The sequence below is a fragment of the Notolabrus celidotus genome, chromosome 7 (assembly GCF_009762535.1).
Source record: "Notolabrus celidotus isolate fNotCel1 chromosome 7, fNotCel1.pri, whole genome shotgun sequence".
In the NCBI taxonomy this organism is placed as follows: domain Eukaryota; kingdom Metazoa; phylum Chordata; class Actinopteri; order Labriformes; family Labridae; genus Notolabrus; species Notolabrus celidotus.
Window position 1 is genome coordinate 4,550,887 of NC_048278.1, and position 27,934 is coordinate 4,578,820.

The following is a 27,934-nucleotide window of genomic DNA, read 5'->3' on the forward strand; positions in this document are numbered from 1 at the left end:
GCTGCCGTAGTCCGCCATTGTTGTTGTGAGGGAAAGTTTGTGCTAGCACTGCTGGGAAAAGCAGTCACGTAAATCTGACGTCATGACGTACCTCTTCCACGGGCTCGAGCGGGCGGAAAAACAAACGGGTGCCGTGTTGGTTCGCAAGTTTAACCAGCTCCGAACCAGCGCCAGCACCAGCCCGGAAATACAACCCGATTCACGTTGGTCGACAAGAGGTAATTGGGTCCCGTCTTTAGTGTCCATGTGACAGCCTGGTGCAACAAACCCTGCAGACCGGATCTCTTTTGCAGGGTTTAGATTTCATACCCCTTTTGTTTTTAATATTTTAGAGCTTAAAGTCTTTCATGATTCAGCGTATTTTGGGCCATTTCCTCTGGATTGTTACGTCCATGTTTTAAACTCTGATTTATTGAAAACAGAGGACGTCACCTTTAATTCTGCTCTCTAACATCTCGTATGACACGTCTGTGTTCATATATTGATTCACAGTCTTTCGCAGCCCCAGCTGGGACTAAGAGTCTGGTAGTCTGAACCACAACTGCAGTACGTCTCTGCTAATAAGGCTGCAGTCCAAATCAGTCCTTGTGCACCTCCACGTACTCAGGAATTGATCTGTGAAGAAAGTCAGGGTGCTGCAGCAGGAGAGGGACTGATCGCTGACAGTTATGTAACCGCTCGATCCACGAGGCGCTATGTGACCTCAGGACCAGCTCTGATTGGCCTGGCAGCGCTCCATCCTCACCGTGCACGTTATCAACCCTCCGTACAGGGTTCAGTCTCTTTACTCTGAAGCTGTTTCAGCACTGAGCACTTGAACCTCCTGCTGCTCCATCACAGCTTCACACTAAGCATGATGTTCATATCAGATAATACACTGAGCAACCTTGACTGTGTGCAGAGAAATACAGACAACAGAATGACATAAGGGTGTTGTCATATCACACACACTCTGCACGCCGTATCTTCTCTCAGGATGACTCAGCAGTCTGTTCATTTCCATGGCAACCCCTGCTCCTGCGTTGGGGATGTCCTCTGTGTGATGCAGAGAGAGGATGATGTTAGCTCCCCTCTCATCGTGTGTTCGTAGCCAGCTTCTGTTAACATCCTGGACCGTGTTCTGCAGGTTTGTGTGTGTGTTGCTGTAAAATGATGCAGTGGTGACTTTGTGCCAAGTGTGTTTGAGGGAAAGGTGAGCCTGCTGCCTCCTGCCTGTTAACAAGCTCCCTGATTGGCCGTTTGCCCGGCTGAAACAAAAAGCCCTCCGCCCCGAGCTGCAGGCTTTCTCTCACATCATGAATAAAACAGAACGGATCAGATTCAGCTCACAGGAAAACTTAGAGAGGATTTCTAATAAATCTAAAAACAAGATGGAAGTATTCACGTCTCTAGCAGGAAGTCACGGTGCTAACTGTAATCTATGCTCTGTTTTTAAGATGTGGTGATGGCAGCTAAATATTCAGCACTTTGGACAAAGACAAATTTCTCTACAGCAATAATTAAATACCAAACAAACAAACATCGTCCCCGTACTTGTCACGTAAACAACAGATTACTTATTTTATTTTGTAGGCCTAAACTTTGGGTCACATGTTGTGTCTGAGCTGTAGTTCAGCCTCCCTCCACTAGCTGGAGCTGTATCCCTGCTTAATGTCTGCTGCTGTAACGCTCTAAAGCTCTACTACCTGGATGTAAAGGAGCACAGGTGATGATGTCATGTTGTAGCACGGCGTGGTTTGTCAGCATGCTGATCTAGTGAATGGAGGTAAAGTTGTATGTAGGCTGTGTCTGGTTAACCTGACATATAACCACTCCACCTGAGACATGAGGAACAAGCACAGGCATGAGGACCTGAAGGAGGACTGACGGCTGCTGGAGCTAGCTCTGCTAGTGGTAGACAGACTCTGTGAATCAGTGTGACGTAGTTTACCTGCAGGCTCTGTGAGTTAAAGTTCTCACGTAAACCGGTCCAGAGGATTCCTGATCTGACTTTTAAACCCATAAAAACAGAAGCTTTGCGTCAGATCTGAAATTTGTTGTTAAACTAATAAACTGAGAAGTGAACATTATTTTTATATCATGCAGTAAAAGCTGCTCTGTGCTAACTGTGTCACTCTGAGGCCACAGCAGAGATCCTGAATGTGCTCTGAAGCTCAAACTGAAGAAGCCTCGTCTCTCGACTGAACCGAGGTCACGGCGTGCTTTGGCAGATTTAAAGCCCACTGTCACTGTGTCACCTCACATCCAGAGCAACCAAACATGAAGCGAACACGGCCGCCCCAAAAAGAAGATGAAGTCATTGGAGGAAAAGACCTCGAGTCGAGACCAATATCAGCACTTTGTTGTATCATCAGTGGGGCGATGCAGGACGGCAGGCTGTCAACTGAGTCTGAGAGGACCTTTAAAGCTGGGGTTGGTAGTCAGATTTAGATCCACTTTTTGTTACACTGGTTAAAATGATCTTTATGCCCCAATGGCAATCAATAAATAATGTGTTTTTAAAAAAGAGGTAGAAAAAGCTTCTATCTACAGCCGGAGTAAACCTGGGAAAACACCAACCAATCCCTGCCATCAGGAGCCAAATGATGAAACCAATCAAATCCCGTCCTGCCGTTCTGCCCGTCTTAAATCATGTTGTATCATGAGTTTATCAGAACTCTGACGATGATGATCAGAGCAATGCTGTGTGTGTGTGTGTGTGTGTGTGTGTGTGTGTGTGTGTGTGTGTGTGTGTGTGTGTGTGTGTGTGTGTGTGTGTGTGTGTGTGTGTGTGTGTGTGTGTGTGTGTGTGTGTGTGTGTGTGTGTGTGTGTGTGTGTGTGTCACTCAGTAAATGAGCCCGTCTGTCATCCTCACCCTTGGTCCGCTCTTCATCACATCGGTGCTTGTCACCAGTGCGGGTCACAAGCTGAACCTTCATCCGGGAACAACAGAGTCGCCACAAATAACTTGTAGTGCTGTCAGCTGTGGCTGGCACACACGCACGCACGCACGCACGCACGCACGCACGCACGCACGCACACACACACACACACACACACACACACACACACACACACACACACACAATAAGTCTTATCACACAGCGTCACGTCAGTAGTTTGACATTGATTAGAGGGACGAGGACGAGGCCGAGTTTCAGCCACAGACAGATAAAAGTGGCGGAGGAGAGAGGAGATGTGTCGGGACGTTCAGGCAGAGGTCGGAGCACAGTTTAACTTTATTCCTGATAAAATAAGAAACGGAGAGATAAATGTTAAATTCAGAGTAAAGGTTTAATTGCTGTTTAATTATGTCGACATGTTTTAATATAAACTTTAACCTCGTTCCATGAATGATCTGTAACGTGACGTATTAATGAGTCTTAATGAGACGCTCAGACGGAGACGCAGGAGGAGAGCTGGTGACTGATTCAAAGTTCAAAGGTCACCAGAGAAACAAAGCTTGTGCACAGAGTGAGTTAGACTTATCCTCTCCTGTGTGTGTTTATTATTAACAGTTATAAACTATAGCCTCCCCCCTCCCTCAGCCCCTCACCCTGAAGCAGCACAGGGAGGTCTCTCTGCTTTGTTTGTTCTCTGATCATCCCCGTGTTCGAGTGTTAGGCCGAGGCAGAGACGCCGATGTGTAGTCCTAATGTAGTTTGAGTAATGTAACCTCTGCAGGGGGTTACATAACACCAGGCAGAGGAGGAGCTACACTCAGAGCTCGGGGTTAGATTTAAAAGTGTTAATCAGTACAATAACAGCACAGCAGATCCTTCATCTCAGACCATCAGGATGGTTTCAGACTCTTCTGGATTCATCATAACAAACTGACAGAGACCAGATTTTAGAAGTTTGAATGATCGTAATTATAAAACTTTGAGTTGTTTCTGAACTTGAGCTCCAAACAGATCTGAGAACAGCTTTGAGGTCATTTCCTTCTGAAAGAGAGGACCGGCCCTCCTTCCTTCCTCGATCTTATCATCTGTTCTTACACTGTGTAACTCAAGTTGAGGTGAGATGTCCTGACAGCGAATGATTCCGATTCTCCTCCTCCTCTCCTCATCCATGTTGTCTTTCTGGTCCTCTGAAAACCTCTGACCTGTTGACTCCAGGCCTGGCTCCGCTCATCATGACAGTTTGTTGTTGTAGTTCAGTGAAATACGATCTGGTGATAACACAGAGTGTTTTATTCTGAAAATTAACCGGATGTCTTCATTTTGTTTTGGTGTCTGACTTCCTGTCCCGCTCCATCTGCTCTGTTGAGATTGATGCGTCGTGCTCCGGCATCCAGCAAAAATAGAAGTCTTGAGTATCTGATCCGGAGGGCTCCGACCTGCAATGGAGCAGACCCAGTGGAAGTTAACACATTGACAAGAATAAATACCTATCAGATCCGTTGTCGTGACGGATCAGAGACGGATCTGGTGGAATTAGACCGTTAGTCTGAGGGTCATTTGTGGTTTATTGAAACACACACACAGTGATGGAGCTTTTTAAAAGCTTTAATATTCACAAACTAACACATTTTGTGTGCTCTCTCTCTCTCTCTCTCTCTCTCTCTCTCTCTCTCTCTCTCTCTCTCTCTCTCTCTCTCTCTCTCTCTCTCTCTCTCTCTCTCTCTCTCTCTCTCTCTCTCTCTCTCTCTCTCTCTAACAATGAAGCATTTAAAGCTCCTTCCCTCCCTGGGTATGAGTCCTCTTCTTGTAACTGCAGACCAGGACCTCTTTAGTCTCGTGTTCACCCGTGTCACTCTCTTCCTCCTCGTGGTTCTCCTCTTCCTCTCCTCTGATCAGAACCTGTTCGACAGGCGTGTCTTAATGCACAGCGTGCTCCCACCGCTCAACAACAGTCATTAAACCGCTGGATTAGCCGTGTGACCCTCCGCCCCATGGGCCGACAGGGGAGCTGACGGTAACAGGAACCGATGAGACGCTGGGTCGGTGAGAGGCAGCTCACGAGTTTGAGCCACAGAGTCGGTTCAGCTCTCTCTGCTCTTTAAACACATCTGAGAGCAGCTGAAGCTTTAACACGAGAACACAAAGAGACTAAAGACTCTGGAGGTTCAGGATCAGGGTGGTCCAGTCCAGATCATCAGGCCTTTTAGTTAGAGGAGTTCAGACGGCACAAAGCCTCAACACGTGAGAACGTTAACTTAGCATCATCAGGAATCAGACTCACAACCTTTGACAGTCGGACGTGTGGGTGAGCTTCAAAGAGAGAACTGGACCTTTAGCAGGTCCGGTCCATGGACTGAGTAACAAATGGAGATGAGTCAGTTTCGTTTAGATTGAAGGTTAAAGAACGTGTTTATGTGTTCATGTTGTGAGTGATCAAAGTTTAAAATGTAGACGGTGGTGATGGAGTGACCATCAGGACTTTTTGCTCACAGACTGTCGAGGACGGTTTAAGGAGGACTGGACCTCGGAGCACAGTGTGCTTTGTTCCCATGCAGAGGAGGACAGATCTCTTTAAAGAGGAGCTGATCGTCCCCTCATGACTCCTCATGGGGCTGGGAGTCTGTAAGTCCTGTAGACGGTCTGAAATGCCCCTGAGGGCAGCCGCTGCTTCGCTTCCTGTCTGAATATTCCTCTGAGACGGGACGGACCGACTCACCTGAGAGGAATTCATAACTAACGTCTGAAGAGGCGAACCACGGAGCAGCTCCTCCTCACTCTGCTCCTCTACAGTGATCTGTCTGATCCCGGTCTCAGAGACTTCAGGGTTTCTTTTCAAACCAGCACAGATATCTGATCTTTGTTTTCTGATCATGCAGAAAACAACACTTTGTGTATTCAGAGACGTGTTGACCTGCAGCAGGTCTTTAACAGATCCTGTAGTTTCTGTTTGAGCTTTAATCATTGTCTAAAAACCTGACGATAAACTGTTTCGTCCGCTAGTGGTCCATCTGTAAAACTCTCCACACTGATATATGAGATAATATTTGATCGGCCTGATGGTGCAGAATCATCTCTGAGGGTGTTGTTGTCTTTGCTCTGAATCCCCTGCAGGCGGTGCTGCAGAGTTATTTCACATTCTTCACATATTTGACCCCAAAGGACTCCAGGTGACGATATTGCACTCAGACCAGGAGATGTCTTCATCGGTGAGATCATCCCTGCTGCTCAGGTTCTACGTTTAGTTTGTTACATGAAGATACGAGCCTCAGAATATCACAACCTGTGTTACAACTTTAAAAAAGAGCTGCTGCAGGATCAAAGAGCGTCCCTCTTAGGGCCTCTTCAAGACCGGCAGCAGACTGTGTGTGTGCGTAAAGACCAGCAGATTGTGTGTGTGTGAAGACCAGCAGACTGTGTGTGCAGAGACAGAGAGTGGACCTGCTGAATGTTTGATGCTGGCTGGGACTCAGACTCAAGCTGACACACAGTCTGCAGGTCAGGCAGTGTTAATATTTGATTCTTTAGGGCGACACACACACACACACACACACACACACACACACACACACACACACACACACACACACACACACACACACACACACACACACACACACACACACACACACACACACACACACCTGCTAGGTTTCCAGGTGCCTCCTTCATCAGTGATGTTTTCTGTCACGCTGAATTGCAGACTGATGAGGTGTCACCGAGCAGATCACACCACAGGAGTCCAGCAGGTCAGACACAGGTGGCATTGGTGCAGAGACCTCTGAACTCTTAGAGCTCCTTTCACTCCTCCTTATCTTAGCCTGTGTTTACATCGTGCACGTAGCCCCCCGTTAACTCTGTGTTTCAGTCAAGCTGCTTTTTATTTTAGACAGGAGTGACCAAGTGATCCGCCTCTGATGAAACACGATGCAGGATTCAGGTGTTACAGAAAAGAAGAGCACGTATGATCTGTGTCCTTCCCTCCGTCTACCTGCCCGTGGGCCCCGGTGTTATTAGCAGCTAATGGAGACAGAGCGCCGTCCTGGATCTGATTGCCTTTATTTAGCAGCTCCCCTCCTTCCTCTTTGTCCCTGACCCACATACTCTCACACACGTGCAGCAGGAGTCATCTCAGTCTTTAATGACGGGTGTTTCACCTTCCTGCTGCTCTACCTGATACCAGGTGTTTGAGACTGGAATGAATCCGAGCAGCAGGTTCACCTGGACTGTCAGGACTCGGTGGATCATTAAGCTCCAGAGAAGCTGTGGAAAAAATACAAACAAACAAACACACCAGGACCGCTGAGGTCCAAAGCTTTATGATCCTCCTGTTAATGTCCAAGGGCATGATGGGAAATAACCTCATCAGGCTGTTTTCTTGTGAACACTCTTCTGTTGAGATTCAGGATTTCTAAAGTTAGTGCCTGAAGTGTGTTTGAGTGTGAGCAGGTGTCAGACTCAGACTGGGTCTTAAAGAGACAGTGAGTATTTCTCCATGCTTTGAACATACCTCCAGGGGGCGCTCTGCCGCTGTGGTCGGAGCTGCACAGCTTCTGCACACGTTGAAGCTGCTCTCTTCAGGGCATCTCAGGACCTCTTCACCTCACACAGACCGTTACGCCCTGCAGGGAGGATTTTATGTGACAGATAAAGCTTTGAAGTCTTTTCATGGACCGGATTGAGAGTACTGTTGAGACTACAATCAGGGTTTCCTGACTTGTCGAAGTAGAATGTGTTTTACCTGGATGAACTGTCCCATCCAATCGTCAGTTTTGATGTTCTGCTGAATGTTCAGTTTTCACCTGTAAGGAGAGATGACACACTGATCCACTCCAAGACCACGACCTTGTCTGGTCCTCTAACTTCCTGAGACAGTGCTGTCCATTATCTAAATACATGTATGAAATTAAAACCTCCAAGACTTCATCATCCCTGTGGCTGCAGTCAGTACTGCTCCAGGATCACTTCCTGGTTTTAGCCTGCAGGGGGCAGCATGCCACAGCTATAGCAGTGATAGAGACTCACATACCCCTTTTCAACCAAGTCAGTTCCAGGGCTGGCTCAGAGCCAGGGCCTTATCTGGAACAAGTTCTTTGTATTTCGACCACCTAAGAACTGGCCCTAAACCAGACACTAAAGGTTCAACTAGTAGTAGAGTAGCTTCAACTCCTTGCTGGGCTAGAAGAAAGAACCGTTTGCAGTAAGGGATGAAGGCTGGGTATCGAGAAGTGTCTCTCTTTTGGCCGTTGCCTGCGGTAAAGCAAGCTGGTTCTTGGGAGGTTCTCAAGTTGAACCAACTCTGAACTAGCACTAGCACCAGCCCAGGACTAGCACTGGGACCAATTTAGGGGCAAAGAGGTAAGATAGATCTCTGCTGTCCCTTCAGCAGGTGAGGAAAGAGATGTCTTTAAATACTTAAGTTCATTATTTTTGAAGAACTCTGCGTGTTTGATGTAAAGAAGTGATGAAGAGGATAAACAGAGATTTAAACCTTTGTTTGGATCCAGAAGTTATTCAGAGAGGAGCGTTTGACCTCTCACCGGGGTCATGTGCTGCGTGTGCTCGTCTTTCTACCTGTCTGTTATCTTTTTCACCTTTCTCTGTCAAACAAAGCTCTCTAATAAATGATCATAAGAAAACAATTATCAGTTTTAAAATGTATTCTTCTTTCTTTTTGTCTTCCAGATGTTTTAAAGAACCTGTGGGACACTTTCTCCACATTAACCCTTCAATGGAAAACTTCTGAGTTGCCGTGAAGCATGGACATGGACATGATGACTTGCAGCCTTTTCTGAAGCTCTGCAACGATTTTTTGCAAACAATAAACACTGCTGAACTTTAACTGGAAGATATCATCTACACGGAGAATAAATCAGAGGTTTCATCAGATGTTAAAGAGAATAGAAAGAACAGAGCTCTGATGGAGGAGTGAACTCTGACGTCACTCAGCAGAAGAAGTTACAGCCTGGTTCAGAGATGAGTGTCTCTCAGCCCGCTGAAGGATTCCCTCTCAGGGGGAAGTCTGGATCCAGCATGAGGCTACCTCTGCACAGCGCAGGAGACCACAATGGAAACGCTTTCCCAATTTCCTCTTCCTCCTCCTCATCCTCTTCCTCCTCCTGTCTCGGTGAGTCGTCTCCGGAGTCCCTGCGGAGTCTGAGCAGCCTCAGCGGGGGCCGGACCGACAGCCCACTGGACTACGACATGTTCGAGGTCACTCTGGTGACAACGGTGACGACCAAAACGGAGGAGATGGGGGACGTGGTCATTTCAAAGTGGGTGCCAAAGGAAGAAGAGGAGGAGGAGGAGGAGGGAGGTAAAGTGGATAATGATGAAGTCTCTGGAGGAAGGATGCAGACAGCCGCAGAGGTAACAGAATCAAACGACAACTCTGTGTCTGTGTACCTGGACGCTCACGGAGGCGAGTCCCACCATGACACCTGGAACGACAACCTGACGCTGGCCTTGACCCTGACCATGAGCGATAGCAGCGAGAGGAGACACAGCTCCTCCACACCTGACTCAGACGCAACAGAGATGCCTGCAGATGATGATGATGACGATAATGAGGATGATGATGATGAAGAGGAGGGTGTGTTTCTGTCTGTGAGCTCTGACGTGGGCATGCGGAGGAGCAGCACGACCCTCAGCAGCCTCACCGCAGAGCTGCAAACTGAGGGGAGCGTGGCCGAGCCGGGGTCAGAGGAGCCAGCGGGGGCCTCTCCTCTCGCTGCAGAGCCTCCTTCCTCTGAGGACCTGAATGAAACCCTTCTGGTATCACCTCCCTCTGACAGTCCAGCCCCAGGTGTTAATGAAGTCTCACCTCCTCCACCTGAGGAGACCGAAAGACGTAACAGAAAAACCCAACACACCGTCAGTCCACAAGCCAGAGCAGCAAAGACCAGACCGACCAGTACGACTTCAAACGCTACCAAAACACCCACGGCCCTCAGAGGATCCAGTCAGGAGGTCAAGAGAGTCTCCAAACTGGACCTCAGAAATGTGAAGGCTAAAGTGGGGTCACGCCTGAATACTTCTCCTCCTAAAACACCCAGCAAGGTAAATCTCTCTGAAACACAGATCCTTAAACCCTTTCCAAACAGAGCTGGTCTAGACCGTACTCTATGTTCTATTATTAACAAAGACCCAACATCAAGACAGGATCAGATCCAGTCCCATCTTACAGACAGAAGTCTGATCTCATCTTATTCCACCATGAGCAGAGCACTTTGCAGCATTTAGCAAGTTACAGTGGCAAGGACAAACTTCCTTTAACAGGCAGAAACCTCCAGCAGGACCAGACTCATGTTAGACACACATCTGCTGAGACCGTGTTGGAGAGAGGGATAGAGGGAGATGAAGAGAGAGAGAGATGATAGTGGTGAGACGGATAGTAGTAGTTGTAGCAGCTGGAGTCTGGCACGTCCACAGCAGAACCTACGAGAAAAGGGAGCTCAGGGACAAGAAAGGTCTGTGGTTAGTAAATTTAATGGGACAGAAAGAGTTAAAGTAAGAGACAGGCAGAGAGAGGAGAGAGAGAGGGACAGACTGGATCCTAGTGTACCAGTTCCCCCGTCAGTCTAAGCCTACTCTAAAGGGAGAAACACAACTTTGTAGAATGTCAACAGTGGAGGAGGCTTACAGAATTCTGGGTTCTAGAATGCTTGGGGACGTCTTAAAGAGACAGTAGCTGAAATGAGTGTTTTCGAAGACATGCAGTAATTGAATGAGGGAGTTAGAGCTGTCGATGTTAACACTTTAATTATTCTGGATGCAGATTAATCTCATCACTTCATATTCAGACTGCATGTTCACTTATTCCCCGACATTCGACCTTGAGAAGCATGAAACGATGACGAGCTGGGATGCAGACTCGGAGCAAAGAAGGTGAAACCTGAGCTTTGATCCTGGAGCCTGATGGTCCTTCAGTTTGGTGAACTATCAGTGAAATATAAGAACGACACTCTCGCTTGTTTCACACATTTAATTTCTGTCCCTTCGTTTGATCCAAGTTTTAATCAGAGATTACTTTGATTTATTCTCTTTAGTTTCCTTGTGTAGTTCCTTTTTCTCTAAAGAAATATGACCCCATGTTCTTCTCATCTTACTTTTATCATTTCTCCTCCGTCAGCAAATAAAATCTTCTCCCGCTAACGTGAGGAGAGCAGCTCTCAGGAAAGAGGAGCTACAGAGAGAGGACGGGGACAAAAAGCTGCGGCCAGCTGCGGGTCCCGTCAGGGCAGGCGTGACGTTCAAACCAATCAGAGGGAAAAGCAGCAACCTCCGAACAGCATCCAGTGACGCCGCTCCGCCAGAGAAGAAGAGCGTCTCTGTCAGCAGGAAACTCTCCGCCTCCACCGGCTCTCTGGGCTCTGACGGGGCGGAGGAAGGACCCATGGGATCTCCCAGGAAGGCTGCCCAGGAAGTGCCGGACAATCACGGGACAAGTGAAGGTGTGGAGACTAAAGCTCACAGTGAAGATGCTTTGAAGGAGTCTGTGGAGGACCAGAGGGACAGGGCCAGGAAGGAGTCTGTGGAGGACCAGAGGGACAGGGCTGGGAAGTCTGCAGTGGAGAGACCAAGGAATACTGTCAGAGTGAGTATGTGAGCCTCTTACCGGGGCTGAGACCTCAGACTATACGAGACTGCTGTTTAAAACCTTGTGTTAATGTGTTTGGGGGCTACCATCTCTGTGTTTGGAGCAGCATGTGTGAATTGGGAAGGAGGAGCTTTGAGTCAGGGATCAGTTATTTCTAAAGGCCTGTTTGTTCTTCCTCTACTCATGACAATAGAAATGTAAATTTCTAACAGAATATTTGTCAGGAACCACGTACTCACACGTGTCCTTTACCCTGAGATGGATGTTAATGCATCCATTAGAGTGAACCTCTCAAGCCAACGGAGGAGTGCTAAAAGCTGCAGTTCCCTAAGTGTCCACATGGGGCTGTCTGAGCAGTGATTTTAAAAACACTGCAGAGATTTCCAGTATTTCCTCCTCTGACTGAGAGTAGGACTGAAGACGAGTCATCGTTTCAAACACAGCTTTAACACGTACCTGCTGTAATGGAGACGATAATCCATGGTGTGCAGGGTTTGAGTCAAACAGAGAAACCCACCTGACGCTGCTGTCATCAGCTGACATCATGTTTAGTGCAGAGGAGAGAACACAAAGTTTACCTGAAGCTGGATATAAAGTGATCCTGAAACATTTCAAGCAAACCCAGACATCCTCCAGCCCTCAACATGTAGAAGTGATGAAGCCTCTGCATTGTTTCTGTCGCCCTCCTGCTGAGATAACAGCTCCTGAGGTGTCGTCACAACAAGAGGGATTTGCATTTGCATGCATACAGAACTGCTCCCACTCCCACTCTGCATTCCACTTCATCTACCTATGCAGAAGCCTTCAAACACAACCTGAAGTTCAGCTCCTCTGAAATGTTACAATGCAGTGAGATAACACAGACTGCAAGCTCTGTGATTGGTCCCCCTGATAGCATCTTAAGGCTGATTTATACTGCATCGCCCCTACGCAGCAGGGGCTGACACGGACATGAGCACCACATACTTGTGCGTCGATGTGTCCGTGTCACGCAGCAATTCTCCTCCGAAACGCTTGAGGGCAGTGTGGTCTCTCTGATAGTCATTCGTCTGTTTCCAACCTCACTACGATCTCTGTTTACTTTTCCACAGAGATTCAGAGCGTGTTATGTTAATCTACAGCTGATACATGTTGCTGTTTATCATACAGACATGATTACATGAAGAATAGAGAGGAGGAGATGAAATACACGGCTTGGCTGATGTGCGGCCGATGAGCGGGGATCCTGGAAGTGCTGTAAATGCAGGAAATGCAATGCTGCCGAGCGGACCAATCACAGGGATTGTGGTCTGCGTCGATTCTATGCGTAGTTACATTTTGGAGGAGGTGCACGTCAGCTATGTGTGTAGGCCTCTGCGTAGCTACGGGAGCTACACGGTCCTCCGGCGTAGCTACGGGAGCTACACGGACCTCCGGCGTAGGCTACGCCGTCGATTCGATGCAGAAGTTTCCTGCATTCATGACATTTCCTTTAGTGTATCTCCGTACATCAACCATACATCTTCTCCGACCTCCCTCTGTTTTCTTCTTTGCATAATTGCAGCATGATCAGCTGCTGCTCACTGTCTATCAGCTCCGACATCACATGGTCGGAGTCGCTGTAGTGTCCTGTGCATAAACAAGCAGTGAACGTAGCGTGACGGGAAACTGCTGATATGACTCCGATAGAGATCACACTGTCGACAAGCATTCAGGCGGAGTGTTGCAGTTATTTCAGTATGACAGTTTTATCATCATATCTCAGATGCAGCCATATTCATGAGACCTTTGTCTATAAAATGAACATCTGGAGAGACGTTCAAACTGGACATCAAGACCATAAAACTCGAACTTTCTCAGTTGCTCCCTGGTGGCCAGTTGAGATACTGCAGTTCCAGGTCTGTGTCCACCTCTCATGCTTGGTCTGAAGAGTGAACTGTTCTGCCTCAGACGTGTTTTTAATTACAGCTGAAATAACAACATGATGTCATATTTCACTCGTATGCCAACGCGTCTCCAGTAACAGCTCTGGCATCAGATTCAGGTTACACAACACGGCTATTGTGAAACTCAAGGTGTTGTCCTTCATGAGAACACGTCGGTTATGATATAACCTGAGGGAGGAGGTAATTATTGGATTAAGAGCGACCTTAAAAAAGTCTGCATGCATGGACAGCAGGAGATTCAGAGCTGTTTCAGATCTTTGTATTTTAAACAGATGATCAGATAAACGGCGTCCCGGCGTGCGCACGGAAAGGTTCACCTCCTCTTTCCAATTTCAGAGACTACAGGTGGAGAGGCTGAGCTGTGACTCGTCTCAGGCCGAGCTGTGTTCATGTTGTTGTTTGTTGTTGTTGTTGACACCCAGCAGATGCAGTCACAGCTGTTTAAAGTGTGTGTGAGAGGGGGAGCGGTGCGTGTACAGTGTGTGTGTCTCTGGTATGTGTTTTTAAAGATCAGGGAGTCGGTGACAGGTTTCAAACCCGCCCTGACGTTCTCTCTGACAGGCAGCCTCAGGGGGTTTGTGTCAGCACAGGTGAGCTGTGTGTGTGTGACAGGTGAGCTACAGCTACCTGTACATGTGCACCACAAACAGACCTACTGGAGAAAACCACGGGGGGTTCGGTGCATCAGTTTGTTAGGGCGACAATGTTTCAGTCCTGCAGAATCAGAGTCCGACGGCAAATGACCTACACATAAACACTCAGGATCAGTATGAATACAGTTAAAACTCCTCACTGGAGCTTTAAGTCTCTCTGCCCTTGGGTTTGGGTTCAGTTTCTGCAGCACGTTTAATTTTAATGCAGTGATTTCAGCGCCTGTTTTAATTACATCATGTTTCTGCTGTGATCCTGATCCTGATGCAGGTTGTTGTAGATCTGTTGCTTTTATCGCCCACCAAACAGGAGAGGAGACGTAAATCTGACGTCTGACGCATGTAGGGAAAGTGAAGCAGTGATTCATTAACTGCTCATGAACAATGAACAGAGTTAACATTCATCAGTCACACAGTTGATGTTTTTTTTCTTTTAAGTTTTAGTTAGAAATCATCTCCCACATATACGAAATAGGATTAGGGCCACTGAAAAAATTATAAAAAAAATGAAGGTCCAATTTTATTTTTTAATTATTATGAGAAAAAAGTCAGAATTCTTTAATCTCAGAATTCTGACTTTTTTCTCAGAATCATAATTCTGATGTTTGGACCTTCCTTTTTCTTTTTTAAGTAGCCCTAATCCTCTTCCGTACGATGTCAGCTTCAGCGAGACTTCTCAGAGCCCGGACTTTAAACCCTTTCTTCATTGAACAAGTTGAATCTGTACGTTCTGTCCTCCTCAGAACGAGCGAGTGTGCTGTGTCCCGTCTGCAGAGCGGTGACACTTTAAACAGTTTCTATAAGTTTTCCTCTGAGCAGTCTGAGACAGACGCCAGACCCTCATCCACAAACTCTCTCCATGTGTGCTGGTGTTTATGGAGGGGGAGGAACATGTGGGGTTGGGGGTGAGAGAGAGAGAAAGAGAGAGAGAGAGAGAGAGAGAGAGAGAGAGAGAGGGAGAGAGAATTGGCCTGGTCAGAGCCGGGTCCTCGGGGAGAATGTACAACACAATAGCAACTTTTTCTCACCCCTCTTGAGGCTGCAGCACACTCCCAGATTTCCCTCCTCCCTCTTTTTCCTTCTCTCTCTTTTTTCCTCCTCCCCCTCTGTCTCAACACTCTCTCTCCCTCACTCCTCCCCTCTGCTCCTTCACCGCCTCCCTCGCTTCCCCCATTCCACATTTCTGACTCTGAGTGGGGAATGGCTAACACCATGGTCTCGGTGCGCAGCTCCGAGCTGGGGCCCCTGGGCTGGGACGCTGTCACTAAACGTCGGCTCTTCCTGCAGAAAGTCTCCTCCAAGCTGGGACCCAACGCCAGGCAGCTGGGCAGCAAGGGGACAACGGGACCAGCATCAGCTCCTCCGGGTACAGGCATTGGACCTCCAGGAACCAGGCAGACCCAGAATGAGGGTTCCACAGCAAGAGAGGGAGGAGGATCTCCACCCAGACGGAGGCCGAGTCAGAGTCAGAGTCAGAGCCCTGGTGAGTGGACACGTTTACTTCATGAACCCTGGACGTAAACACACAGCAGCACGCAGGCAGCATGGAGTGTGGGTCTGCTTCTCAACTTCTGTGTGTGTGTGTGTGTGTGTGTGTGTGTGTGTGTGTGTGTGTGTGTGTGTGTGTGTGTGTGTGTGTGTGTGTGTGTGTGTGTGTGTGTGTGTGTGTGTGTGTGTGTGTGTGTGTGTGTGTGTGTGTGAGAAAAACTGTTCTGTCCCTGCAGCCGACTCAGGAAATGAGCAGGCTGACACTGCAGAGCTGCCAGTTAAAATGCCTTCCACATACCTCGACACCACTTACATGCATACACACACACACACACACACATACACACACACACACACACACACACACACACAGAGTAACAGTACATGCCTGTCCGTCAGCAACTTGCTCCCTGTGTGACAAAGTGTGGTAATCACATAACAGTGTGTGCTCGAGCAAAACAGAGTGTGACTTTCAGAATATCAGTGTGTGTGTGTGTGTGTGTGTGTGTGTGTGAGCTTCTCCTAGCTGCAGTGTTGCATAAGAGCAGAGTTTGTCTTTCGCCTCTGTCTACATCCACACGGCATTTAAACTTCTGCTGGACGCTCAGACTGTGTATGTGTTTGTTTGTGTGTGTTCCTCTGTGTGTGTGTGTGTGTGTGTGTGTGTGTGTGTGTGTGTGTGTGTGTGTGTGTGTGTGTGTGTGTGTGTGTGTGTGTGTGTGTGTGTGTGTGTGTGTGTGTCTGTGTGTCTGTGTGTTTGAGTGTGTGTGTTTGTCTGGTCATTAGTGTGTTTACAGAGTAATGTTACCCCTGTACCTTCTTGTCTGTGTTCAGAGGACGTTTAAGGACTTGAGTAACAGTTTCCCCCTGAACCACAGGACTCAGTCAGAGCTGCTGCAGGTTTCTGTTTCACACAGTCTGAGTTATAAAGTTATAAACACTGTGACAGGTAAAGCTGTCATTCACCTGCAACTGAACACTAAAATATCAGTCCTTCAGCTTACCTCTCTGTGGTTTAGCCAGGATGTTGTTACTCTCTGTCACGCAGAGGTAAACCTCGGAGGTGTCTCCTGCAGTCTGCAGAGAGAGCGTTGGTAGAGTGATGTGTAGAGCTAACTTATAGGACTGATAAACCTTCATATGATGGATAGAATAAAGGGATGTGAGGTATTCAAGAAACTCTACAGCACAGTCACAAAAATAACAATGAAGGCGTAGTAGTTCTAGTGCAGACAGACATAGCATCATACCTTTAAACTCTGCTCTGAGGATAACTCAGAGTTGTACAGAGTAACAGGGGTGTTCTGAAGTGACTGAGCTCCAGTTAGCTTAAACAGAAATGTGAATTCTGATTAAAGCTAGGGTTGGTAGTCACGGAGAACTAGCATGAATTCGAATGTACCATTTCCTCAGGACTCCGTCTGACCCCCCCTCCCCTCGGAGCTCCTCCAAAACGACGCCCCCGCTCACATGCACGAGTGCCGCTGATTCGTGACCATATGCTCGAGACTGATTCAAAACCGTTCCTCACCAAAACATTCTCATAGTGAAAGTTAAAAACACAAACAAACATGAAATGTACGCTTTTGCAGGAGGCGGGCAGAACGGCAGGACAGGATTTGATTGGTTTCATCATTTGGCTCCTGATGGCAGGGATTGGTTGGTGTTTTCCCAGGTTTACTCCGGCTGTAGATAGAGGCTTTTTTCACTCTTTTTTAAGAACACATTATGTATTGATTACTATCGGGACATAAAGATCATTTTAACCAGTATAACAAAAAGTGTATCTAAATCTGACTACCAACCCCAGCTTTAACAGACTTCTCTAAAGGAGAGAAAACTCTCAGAAAACAGACGCTTTTTTAAGGACTATCTACAAATGTAGTAGGCAGTAGGTACTGCATACTGCATACTGCATACTGCATACTGCATACTGCATACTGCATACTGCGTCTGAAGGTAGTCTGTAGTCTCTGTAGCTCTGTTGGGTCTGTTCTGCAGGATGCTTGGTCAGGCGTCACTGGATTTCCGGTTTCAGAAAGCGGAGGTAAACAACGACTGAGTTGATAGATAAACTGCTTCTTTAGCATCACTTATCATTTAAATAGTTAAGGAGTGGTTTATACGGAATTTAATAATTTTCACACCACTTAAAAACTGAGTTTGGTATGGCTATAGTTAACATATGGCTAGTACTATGTAGAAGCATAGGATTCAGAATGGTCAGACAGTCTTCTTGTGTTAATATAATCATTTAACAACACTTTGGATGGTTCCAGACTGGATCATTTGACAGAAAACAGTATCCTCCAGGCTTCTTCACAACTTATCCCCTCACCCAACCCTTACCCTAACCCTAACCCACAGTATTGGTCAGTGGCCTTCACGCCTAACCCTCAGCTTAACTGTGTGGACTCTTCACCTCCTTCAGTCCTCTCTCTCTTTTCTTCAGGTGTGTTTGTTTCCTGTTTCTCGGATGTCTGTCTGTCCTCTGAAAAAGCTTTGTGTTGATTGTTAAAATACTGAGGTGTCGACATGTCAGTCACATCCTGACGTGTGTGTGTGTGTGTGTGTGTGTGTGTGTGTGTGTGTGTGTGTGTGTGTGTGTGTGTGTGTGTGTGTGTGTGTGTGTGTGTGTGTGTGTGTGTGTGTGTGTGTGTGTGTGTGTGTGTGTGTGTGAGATACTGGTGACGAAACACTGAACGTAAACATGGTGTCTCTTGTCTGGTGTCCTGTGGCATGTAATTCCACTCCACTGTACGTATAGGAGTGTGTGTACTGTGTGTGTACTGTGTGTGTACTGTGCGTGTGTGTGTGTGTGTGTGTGTGTGTGTATGTGTGCACAACTTGACCATTGTTATCCTCAGTGACCGAACTGTTCAGTCGTTCATATGGCGGAAAAGGCTTCTGAGCATATTGTCTCTGTGTGGTTGAAACATGCTTTTGTGTGTGTGTGTGTTTGTGTGTGTGTGTATGTATGTGCCTATATGTGTGTGTGTGTGTGTGTGTGTGTGTGTGTGTGTGTGTGTGTGTGTGTGTGTGTGTGTGTGTGTGTGTGTGTGTGTGTGTGTGTGTGTGTGTGTGTGTGTGTGTGTGTGTGTGTAGAACCAGATCTCTCTCCTGATAAAGGTCACATTCTGATGGACAAAGTCTGGTCTGTCCTCTCTGCTGATCTGCAGGAACAAACGGATGCCTCTTGACCTCCAGCCATCAATGGACTCCTTTGAATGCTTGTGTGTGTGTGTGTGTGTGTGTGTGTGTGTGTGTGTGTGTGTGTGTGTGTGTGTGTGTGTGTGTCTGTGTGTGTGTGTGTGTGTGTGTGTGTGTGTGTGTGTGTGTATGTGTTTGTGTGCTTGTGTGTCTGCGTGCGTGCGTGTGTGTGACCTTAACTTGATTACAGATCTTTTCCATGACAGGTCGAGCTGTCTGATTCTCATGCTCAGTGTTTGTCTCTGCTGTGGCATAAAGGTCTGTTAGGTAACCTGAGTTCACCTCCCTGAGTCCGGTCCAGGTTTTATTGAGGGGTCAGTTTAGAGTCTGGCTTCAGGACATGAACACTTCCAATACCTGGATCAATATCCTCTATCTGTTTACTGCCAAGCATGCATCTGTCACTTGGTTGTTAAATAACAGATATTTCTCTTCATGTTAAGCTGTAATATCCCACAGTTAGTTCTTAAACTCTTGATTAATGTAGTTTACAGTATTCATAAGGGATTATGTATGTTGAAAAGGTAGATATGCAAGTTCAGATCCCAACAGCGTGAGTAGGACCCCCTCTCAGAGATGGTTGGGGTCCAGTAGCTCCTCAGGCTGCTCTCACATCTGTGACAGCTTACTGTCATTATTTCCCCACGAACCACACTGACGATTTTACCACAGTGTCAACAGGCAGAGGGGGAATGAGACAGACTACTTTCTGTGGAGTGATCTGATATGACATGTGATCAGGTTGTACCTGCCGTCATGTTTGCTGTTGAGAATTAATCACAGTTGTTGTTTGGAGTTTTGACCAATCAGAATCAAGTATTTAAAACAGCCAGGTAAATACTGCTGTGGATGTTCCAGACTCCAGCTGACACGGACGTGCTGGACTCCAGCGGCAACAGCTACTCCTACTCGTCTCATCACTATCACCGCTCCCTCTCTCTCTTATTCTCATCTATCCCTCTTTCCAGACCCAACTTGGTCGAGACATATGTGTGTCTAACATGAGTCTGGTTCTGCTCGAGGTTTCTGCCTCTTAAAGGAAGTTTGTACTCGCTGCTGTAACTAACTAAATACTGCGAGGTGCAATGCTGATGGTGGATTAAGGTGGAGTCAGACTGAGTCTCCTGTCTTGGTGTTGGGTGTCTGTTCATAATTTGACATAGAGTGGTCTAGACCTGCTCTGTTTGAGTCTTGAGATAACATTTGTTGTGATTTGGCGCTAAACAAATAAAGATTGATTGATTGATTGATTGATTGATTGATTGATTGATTGATTGATTGATTGATTGATTGACTGATAATAAGCTAGATTAGCTGTTCTTACTCTTAAACTGAACATCATCTCAGGTCACATTCAGCTCCTTCACCTGATCATCAAAGTCACCTCAGTATGTAGGGGTCATGATCAGAGCAGGATCTCCTTCCTGTCAGTGCCTTCATGTGCATAAAGACTCAGATCTCTGACTCAGCTGTTAGGAAACACTAACAAGAACATTTGCTTTGAGAGAAGAAATGATACAAAGTGTGGTGAAAGAGAAGACGTAGATTTGTTCTGCTGCTGTTTGTTTGGACTCAGATGTTCATGAAGAATTAGGTTAGAGACCGGGATTACAGAAGGAATGCAGTCATTTAAAGGGCTGTGTAGTCAGGAAACTGTGTGTGTGTGTGTGTGTGTGTGTGTGTGTGTGTGTGTGTGTGTGTGTGTGTGTGTGTGTGTGTGTGTGTGTGTGTGTGTGTGTGTGTGTGTGTGTGTGTGTGTGTGTGTGTGTGTGTGTGTGTGTGTGTGTGTGTGTGTGTGTGTGTGTGTGTGTGTGTGTGTCAGCAGCAGACACGAGGCCTTCAGCTCTTACCTAATGTCGTATTGAAGGTAAGCGACTCCAGCTGCTGGCTTTTCATCAGAACTGAAACCAAATGGAGCCAGATGTTTCCTGCAGGCTTCAGTCACAGTACAAGTTTTACTGCTGCGCTGCCTCTGCCAACAAGGCCTGTGAGTGTGTGTGTGTGTGTGTGTGTGTGTGTGTGTGTGTGTGTGTGTGTGTGTGTGTGTGTGTGTGTGTGTGTGTGTGTGTGTGTGTGTGTGTGTGTGTGTGTGTGTGTTAATGTGAGGTAATGTAATTGCGGTGAACACATGTAAACTTCTTTCCCTCTCTTTCTCTAACAGGCTCTCTTTTCTTCGCAGCTCTTTGTGCTCTCTGTCCTCCCTCCCTCTCTTTGCTCGTGTTTGTAGAAAGTTTGAATGAAACTTTAATGACTTCTGAGGATAAACAAGGTTCACTAAGAGAAAATATGGGACCAATAATGAACAAATTGTTTGAGGTAAACAAACAGAACCACCCGAGTAAAAAAGGATCATTCCTGTGTTTAAATCTGGGCCGTGTTTTTCTTGTTTTGACTTCTTTTGAAATGACATGCCCAGTGAAAGTGCTTCCAATCAAAGCTCTTGTTTTTCTCACTGACAGGCTGAGGTTGTACTTTCAGGTCAAAGACAGACCAACAAGAAGGATCCCTGCAGAGATAGAGCTGTTTGTTACAGACTGATCTTTCAATTCAAACAAAAAATAGGGCCTTTAAATTTCTTGGATCATCTGCACAAGGAAAACAGCTCTATGAGTCGTATTAAACAGGAGTAACTTGGAGGAGTCCATACTCCATACTGCAGGTGTTCTAGAATGCTTAGAACAAATGGAAGAAGAAGAAGAAGAAGGTCAGAGCTAAAAAAACATCAGTGTCTCTAATCCTCTTTCATAGACCTCCATTCAACAAACAAACATTGTAGGCGTAGTTTTCTTCTCCTCTTGAGGACAGACCTGACAAAGCTTGACTTTTGACTTTTGACTAATCTGCATCATGATGTTGTTATTTCAGCAAACTGAAGACCTGTTAATTACAAGAACATCACAAGAACATCAGTTTCTGTTTCAGGTTCATACCGCTGAAGAAAGCCAGAGAGAAGCCTCTGTGGAACTGTTTACAGTGAAACTGAGACTCACCACTAACACATGAACGAGGCTCCTATGTGATGAATGTAATGAGTTTACTGCAGATAGATCTAGAGGTCTGGATTTTTGCTTGACTTTTGACCAGAACCATAGACTGTAAAAAATATTGACGTAGTATCCGTGACGTCACCCATCTGTTTCTGAACGCTGTTTTGAAGCCAGTCGGCAGCAGCAGCCATATTGCTGCTGTCGAGCTAGTGTGACGTAAAGAGGCGGGCTTTGAGCCTCCTAGCCAACAGTTGCAGTGTTCCCACAGGCAGCTGTGCCTCTCATTGGAAGACTAGTAATCTCAATATCTTCAAAATTGCCGAATTAGATAAAAATTCACCCCCTTACAGTGAGAGGACATCGAGAAATGAGCTATTCAGACTACACTCATCTTTTGTACCAGGCTGTAAACATATTTATTAATGCTGCAAAGATCGTCTTTTTCCCATTCATGTGTATGTCACTTCCGGTACTTCCGGAGCCAGCCTCAAGCGGATCCTCGTTGAACTGCAGCTTTTAACACTTCCGCGTTGACTCATATTTTTAGACCGGAGGTTGCCGCTTGACCAGAACACACGTTTGCTTCTTTAGTTGCATTTGTCCTAAAATATTAAATCACAGCCTGTTTTTATCTGCTGGCTCGAAACAATCCACCAAAAATATCTCAAACTTTTGCACCTTTTAGTCATTCAGTCCCAAAAAACGTGTGAAAAAGAAAAGTCCCAAATTTTGAAAACTTAAGGAACGCTTTGAAAACTTAAGGAACGCTTTCAGTTTGGACCATAGACTGTATAAAATATGGATGTAGTATCAGTGACGTCAACCATCTGTTTCTGAAGAGCTGTTTTGAGGCCAATCGTCGGCGGCAGCCATATTGCTTCTGTCAAGCAATTGTGACGTAAAGAGGCGGGCTTTGAGCCTCCTAGCCAACAGCTACAGTGTTCCCGCCTTTCAATCAAGTCAGCTGTGCCTCTCATTGGAAGACTCGTAATCTCAATATCTAAGAAATTACTGCATTAGAAAAAAATTCACCCCCGCACAGTGTGTGTCGATCCAGAAATGAGCTATCCAGACTACACTCGTCTTTTGAACCAGACTGTAAACACGTTTATTTCTGCTGTAAAGATCGTCTTCTTTGAATTGGTGTGATCAGTGTTAATTTTGGCGGCTATTTTAGATTTAGTCTTAGTCTTAGTGTTTAGACGAAAGTGCCTGTTTTAGTCACATTTTAGTCTTTTCAGCCCTTTATAATTTTAGTCTAGTTTTAGTTGACAAAAACTCAGAACATTTTAGTCTTTGATTGTTGCAAAAACATCTTCACTCTTTAAATAATTCATGTAGTTGATCAGCCGTTGGTATCAGGGTTACACCAAGTGTTAAAATAGTCAACATTTCAATCCGTTAACACTTTTGCTTGTGTAATATCTTAAGTTAAATAATTCAGACTGTCCCTGTTAAAAAGTCAAAAGACAACATTGTTGATGTGAGCACTGTGACTGTATTTTGATTCTCTTGATTCACAGATAAAAGCCATTAAAGGGTTGTATAGCACATTTGTGACGGTCCTTGAATGTACCTGCAGTGACAGAGGTACTGTATAGACAGTTCACGGCACTCTGAAATGCATCTGCATCTTTGATGACTAGGAGTTGATCAAAACTTCCTAAATGTGTCTGATTTTTCACCAAACTGGATTAAATCAAGCTGTAGACGAGGAGCTTTTTAGGGTGATTGCGGCCTCAACGGCAAACATTAAATAATAAACAGACGTCCCCCAGTTGTGTCTTGGCATGGAGGTGTGGAGAGCTGGTTCACACAGCACACCTGCTGCAGGTAGTGACCAAGCTAACACTGCGCCTGTCACAGGAATGCATCACTTTTATCTTTAAAGATTAGACGATTAGACACACAGCGGGGAAAACATGGATTTTGAAACACCGAACAAACACACACACACACACACACACACACACACACACACACACACACACACACACACACACACACACACACACACACACACACACACAGAACGTGTGATCCAGTCCTCAGAAATGATGACGGTCGTCCTTCAGTTCAGATTATCGAGCGCTGACTCTGACTCTCTGTCCCTCTCTCCCTCAGGTCTCCCCAAACCTCGAACAGCAGCAGAGCGAGCGTCCACATCTGCTTCCCCGGGTCCCGCAACCTCCAACTCCAAACTAACAGCCAATCAGCAGCCAGCGCCGGGGTCAGGTGGTCGACCTGCAGCCCCCGCTGCGGCCGCCGGGTCAAAACTTCCCGTTAAAGGATTACCCACGAGCCTCAGCTCCTCCTCACTGGGAAGCAACGAGAACAATGGAGCTACCAGAGGTGAGACAGCGGCACACACACACACACACACACACACACACACACACACAGACATACACACACACACACACACACACACACACACACACACACACACACACACACACACACACACACACACACACACACAAACACACATGGAACCACACACTCTGTATCATCAGAGGAGGTTTTCTTTGGTGTGGTTTCCCTTTCACTGCTGACTTAATTTCCCTCTCTTTCCACTGTTGTTCTGTGTGTTACTCTGAAGAACACACACACACACACACACACACACACACACACACACACACACACACACACACACACACACACACACAGACACACATGAAAACACACACACACACACACACGAAAACACACAAACACACACACACAGTAAAACGTTCACAAAGTTCTTGTCCAAACAGGCGGTTGAGGAATATTTACAGTCAGATCCTGGGCTTGTCCTGGGAAGTCTGCGTGCGTGCGTGCGCGTGTGTGTGCTTGCGTGCGTGCGTGGGCGCCCACTTCCTCTGTTGAAGTCAATGAGCACACGTGTCCAGGAGTCAGAGTACTGACGGATGAATGGATGAGAGGCAGGTTTGAATCATGATCAGAGAGATGTTTTAATGTTTAGCTTGTATTTATCATCTCTTTGACTCCTCACCTGAGCTTACGAGCTGCAGGCAGGTGAGAGAGAAACGTGACATCAGCAGAATTATAACCCTGAGAGAAAAGAGGTCTCAGTGTCTCCAGATACAGACTCAGCCAAACTCTTAAACGATGATTTCAGCGGTATGAGCTGAGAGTCAGATCCTTTCACGTCATGAAACATACGTGGAGATAAACTGTTAGAGTAATAAGAGATAAATTAATCTGTGATGAATACCTGCAGACTGAGCACATCTGTGTGTCAGCTTTAAACCAGCTGTTTTAGGGCCCTGACTGACGCGGATGCCCATGAGTTACAGAGCACTCCTCTGTATCTGTTTTAAAACGCTCTGTATGCTTTTATTTATGTTACATTTTACAAAGTGAAAGCCAACTTACGTTATCAGGTGTCGTTCAGTTACAGGAACGCATTTTGAAAATAAAGAATAGACTTTATTTTGAGATAACAACGCGTTTCGACAGTTGCCTGCTTGACGGGCCGAAACCGAGGAAGCGGTCTATTCTTTATTTTTAAATGTGAATCAGTTGATAAAACGTCCTGTTTTTAATCAGATCAGATGGATCGTTAACTTCCTGTTACTAACGCTCGTGGTACTAAGGAACACTGTTGCCATGGAGACCCAGCGTTGAGTTCTGAGGGGCCAGGAGATGTTAGTCGTGCTAAGCTAACCTTAACTGCTCTTTAACTTCTGTGATACGGGTTTAAACACGGCATAGCCTGGGTTAGAGGAGTGAAGCTGAACACGTCTGAGTGAGGTCAGAGAGTGATCTCTCGAAACAGCCTGGAACACATGAAACACGTGAGCGACCTGCGCAGGAGGAGAGCCACGCCGACACCACGTGAGGAGAGGACTGTGTCTTTAGTGTGTTTTATTTCAGTGATGTTTGTTCCAGTGTTTCACTCCTTACTGTACGTCTGTTGGTCAGATACAGTCATGTGATCCGCATAAAACAAGGGGTTTAATGATGACTAATGTAACTGTACAATGATGACGTAAGAAATATTTAGAGAATAACAGGCAGGAGGAGAAAAACTGGAAATAAAAACAGATTTTTTTAAAGCAGAGAAGTAATGAGTTCTTTTTGGGGATTTTCTTTTTTTTTCAGATTTGACATTTAAAATGATTTTTTTTTCTTAAATTGCATTTATCCTCACTTTTTTTATATTTTTGATTTTATTGATTCACTTCATTTACTTATTGATTTGTTTATGCTTTTATTTTGAAAGGGAGAGCAGGACTTAGTATGTTTTTAACATCTTGGAACTTTATTAATAATAATAATAATAATAATAACAATAACAATAACAATAATAACAATAATAATGATAGCAATAACAATAATAAGGATAATAATAATGATAATAAGTGTGATTTTCAATAATAAAATAACCCCTCTTTTAAGGTAAACAAAGTTATATTTCATGTTTCTGTTCATAAGGAGGGGACTCAGAGAAACACACTTTATTTCACTCATTGAACCTCCCTCTCACTCTGTGCCTCACTTTGGATAGGTTAGTGTTTAAACTATTAGATAAACAAGACTCTAAAATTTCTCTCTTCCATGCATAAAAAACATGTTTGTGTTTTTAATACCTCTTGTTTGTTTACTTTTCCTTCCTTTTCTGCAGGAGCTCCAGCACCAGCAGGGACCAAGCCAGATGAGCGGCCCAGCAGGAGCGCTCTGCCTGTGGGCAGCCAGAGTGGCACAAAGCCCCTGGTCTCCAGCAGCACCAGTGCTCCAAGTGACTCAGCTCCCAGTGCAAACAGTGGAGTCAGTGCGGCTCCTAAAGCTCCTGCAATGAGGACCAGAGCTCTGTCTCTGCAGGCCAGGACCCCTACTACAGGTGGGTAATGATTTTGCCTGCAGCAGTTTCCTCCCTGCATCTCAGTGAATTCAATTAATGTGTGTTTTAATGAGTAGTTCTTCTAACGGCTAACAGCATGAATAAGACTCTGCATGTAGGGAGCACTTCAATCAATCAATCAATCAATCAATCAATCAATCAATCAATCAATCAATCAATCTTTATTTATAAAGCACCAAATCCCAACCAACATTATCCTCAGACTCAAAACACAGCAGGTCTAGACCGTACTCTATTTTCTATTATTAACAAAGACCCAACATCAAGACAGGATCAGATCTAGTCCCATCTTAAAGACAGGACTCCGTCTGATCACTTTGCAGCATTTAGCAAGTTACAGTGGCAAGGACAAACTTCCTTTAACAGGCAGAAACCTCCAGCAGGACCAGACTCATGTTAGACACACATCTGCTGAGACCGTGCTGGAGAGAGGGATAGAGGGAGATGAAGAGAGAGAGAGATGATAGTGGTGAGACGGATAGTAGTAGTTGTAGCAGCTGGAGTCTGGCACGTCCACAGCAGCAGAGATCCAGAGGAACCTACGAGACAAGGGAGCTCAGGGACTCCAGAAAGGTCTATGGTTTGTAACTTTAATGTGACAGGAAGAGTTAAAGTAATAGAGAGGCAGAGAGAGGAGAGAGAGGGAAAGACTGGATCCCAGTGTGTCAGTCTAAGCCTATTGCAGCATACCTAAGAGCTGGTCCAAGCCTGATCCAGCTCTCACTATAAGCTTTATCAAAAAGGAAAGTTTGAAGCCTACTCTTAAAAGTAGAGAGGGTGTCCGCCTCCCGGACCCTGACCGGTAGATGATTCTATATGAGAGATGCCTGATAGCTGAAGGCTCTACCTCCCATACTACTTTGTCTTCACCAGTACAGTTGTAGTTTCTGGAACAGGAACAGGACAGTATATCTTCAACATTCAGTTGTGACAAGTGACAAACCGCCTTGTGGAATATTTCAGCAATGGTCTCTGACTTCTCCTACGTCCTCTCTGCAGGTCTGAAAATCCCGTCAGTCACCAACCACATCACAGCCAAGACAGCAGCCGCCAATCAAATGGCAGCAAAGACGCCTCCTGCACCCGGTCAGGGGCTCGCCAAGCCCACATCCCAGAATCCTTTGCAAAGAAGCGGTTCAGGGAGGCTCAGTCGAATGAACAGCTCAGGTAAATAAACCTGTGTGTGTGTGTGTGATGTGCTGCAGGTGTGTCGGCGTCTCAAAACCGCAGTTACCTCTGGAGGTTTGGCAGCCGCGTCATGGCAGACGTCCAGAGTTGTCTCAGTGTGGTTTGAGCTTTGATGTGAGGGAGCGCCGTGAATC

General features: G+C 46.1%; 1 protein-coding gene across 4 annotated transcripts in view; it reads left to right on the forward strand.

Moving 5' to 3' along the window:
* LOC117815675 (microtubule-associated tumor suppressor 1 homolog) overlaps positions 1-27,934 on the forward strand; it is an 81,499-nt gene that overhangs the window by 16,575 nt on the left and 36,990 nt on the right. For 2 of the 4 annotated variants that reach the window (XM_034687531.1, XM_034687529.1), the window contains 7 exons: positions 5,995-6,112; positions 8,566-9,939; positions 11,012-11,476; positions 15,342-15,537; positions 23,864-24,091; positions 26,376-26,591; positions 27,612-27,779. In XM_034687531.1, coding sequence (XP_034543422.1) covers positions 8,857-9,939; positions 11,012-11,476; positions 15,342-15,537; positions 23,864-24,091; positions 26,376-26,591; positions 27,612-27,779 — 2,356 coding nt within the window. In that variant the 5' untranslated portion in view covers positions 5,995-6,112; positions 8,566-8,856. Of the gene's footprint in view, positions 1-5,994; positions 6,113-8,565; positions 9,940-11,011; positions 11,477-15,341; positions 15,538-23,863; positions 24,092-26,375; positions 26,592-27,611; positions 27,780-27,934 lie in introns of those variants that run through there. The other 2 variants (XM_034687530.1, XM_034687528.1) reach the window with 1 other exon arrangement.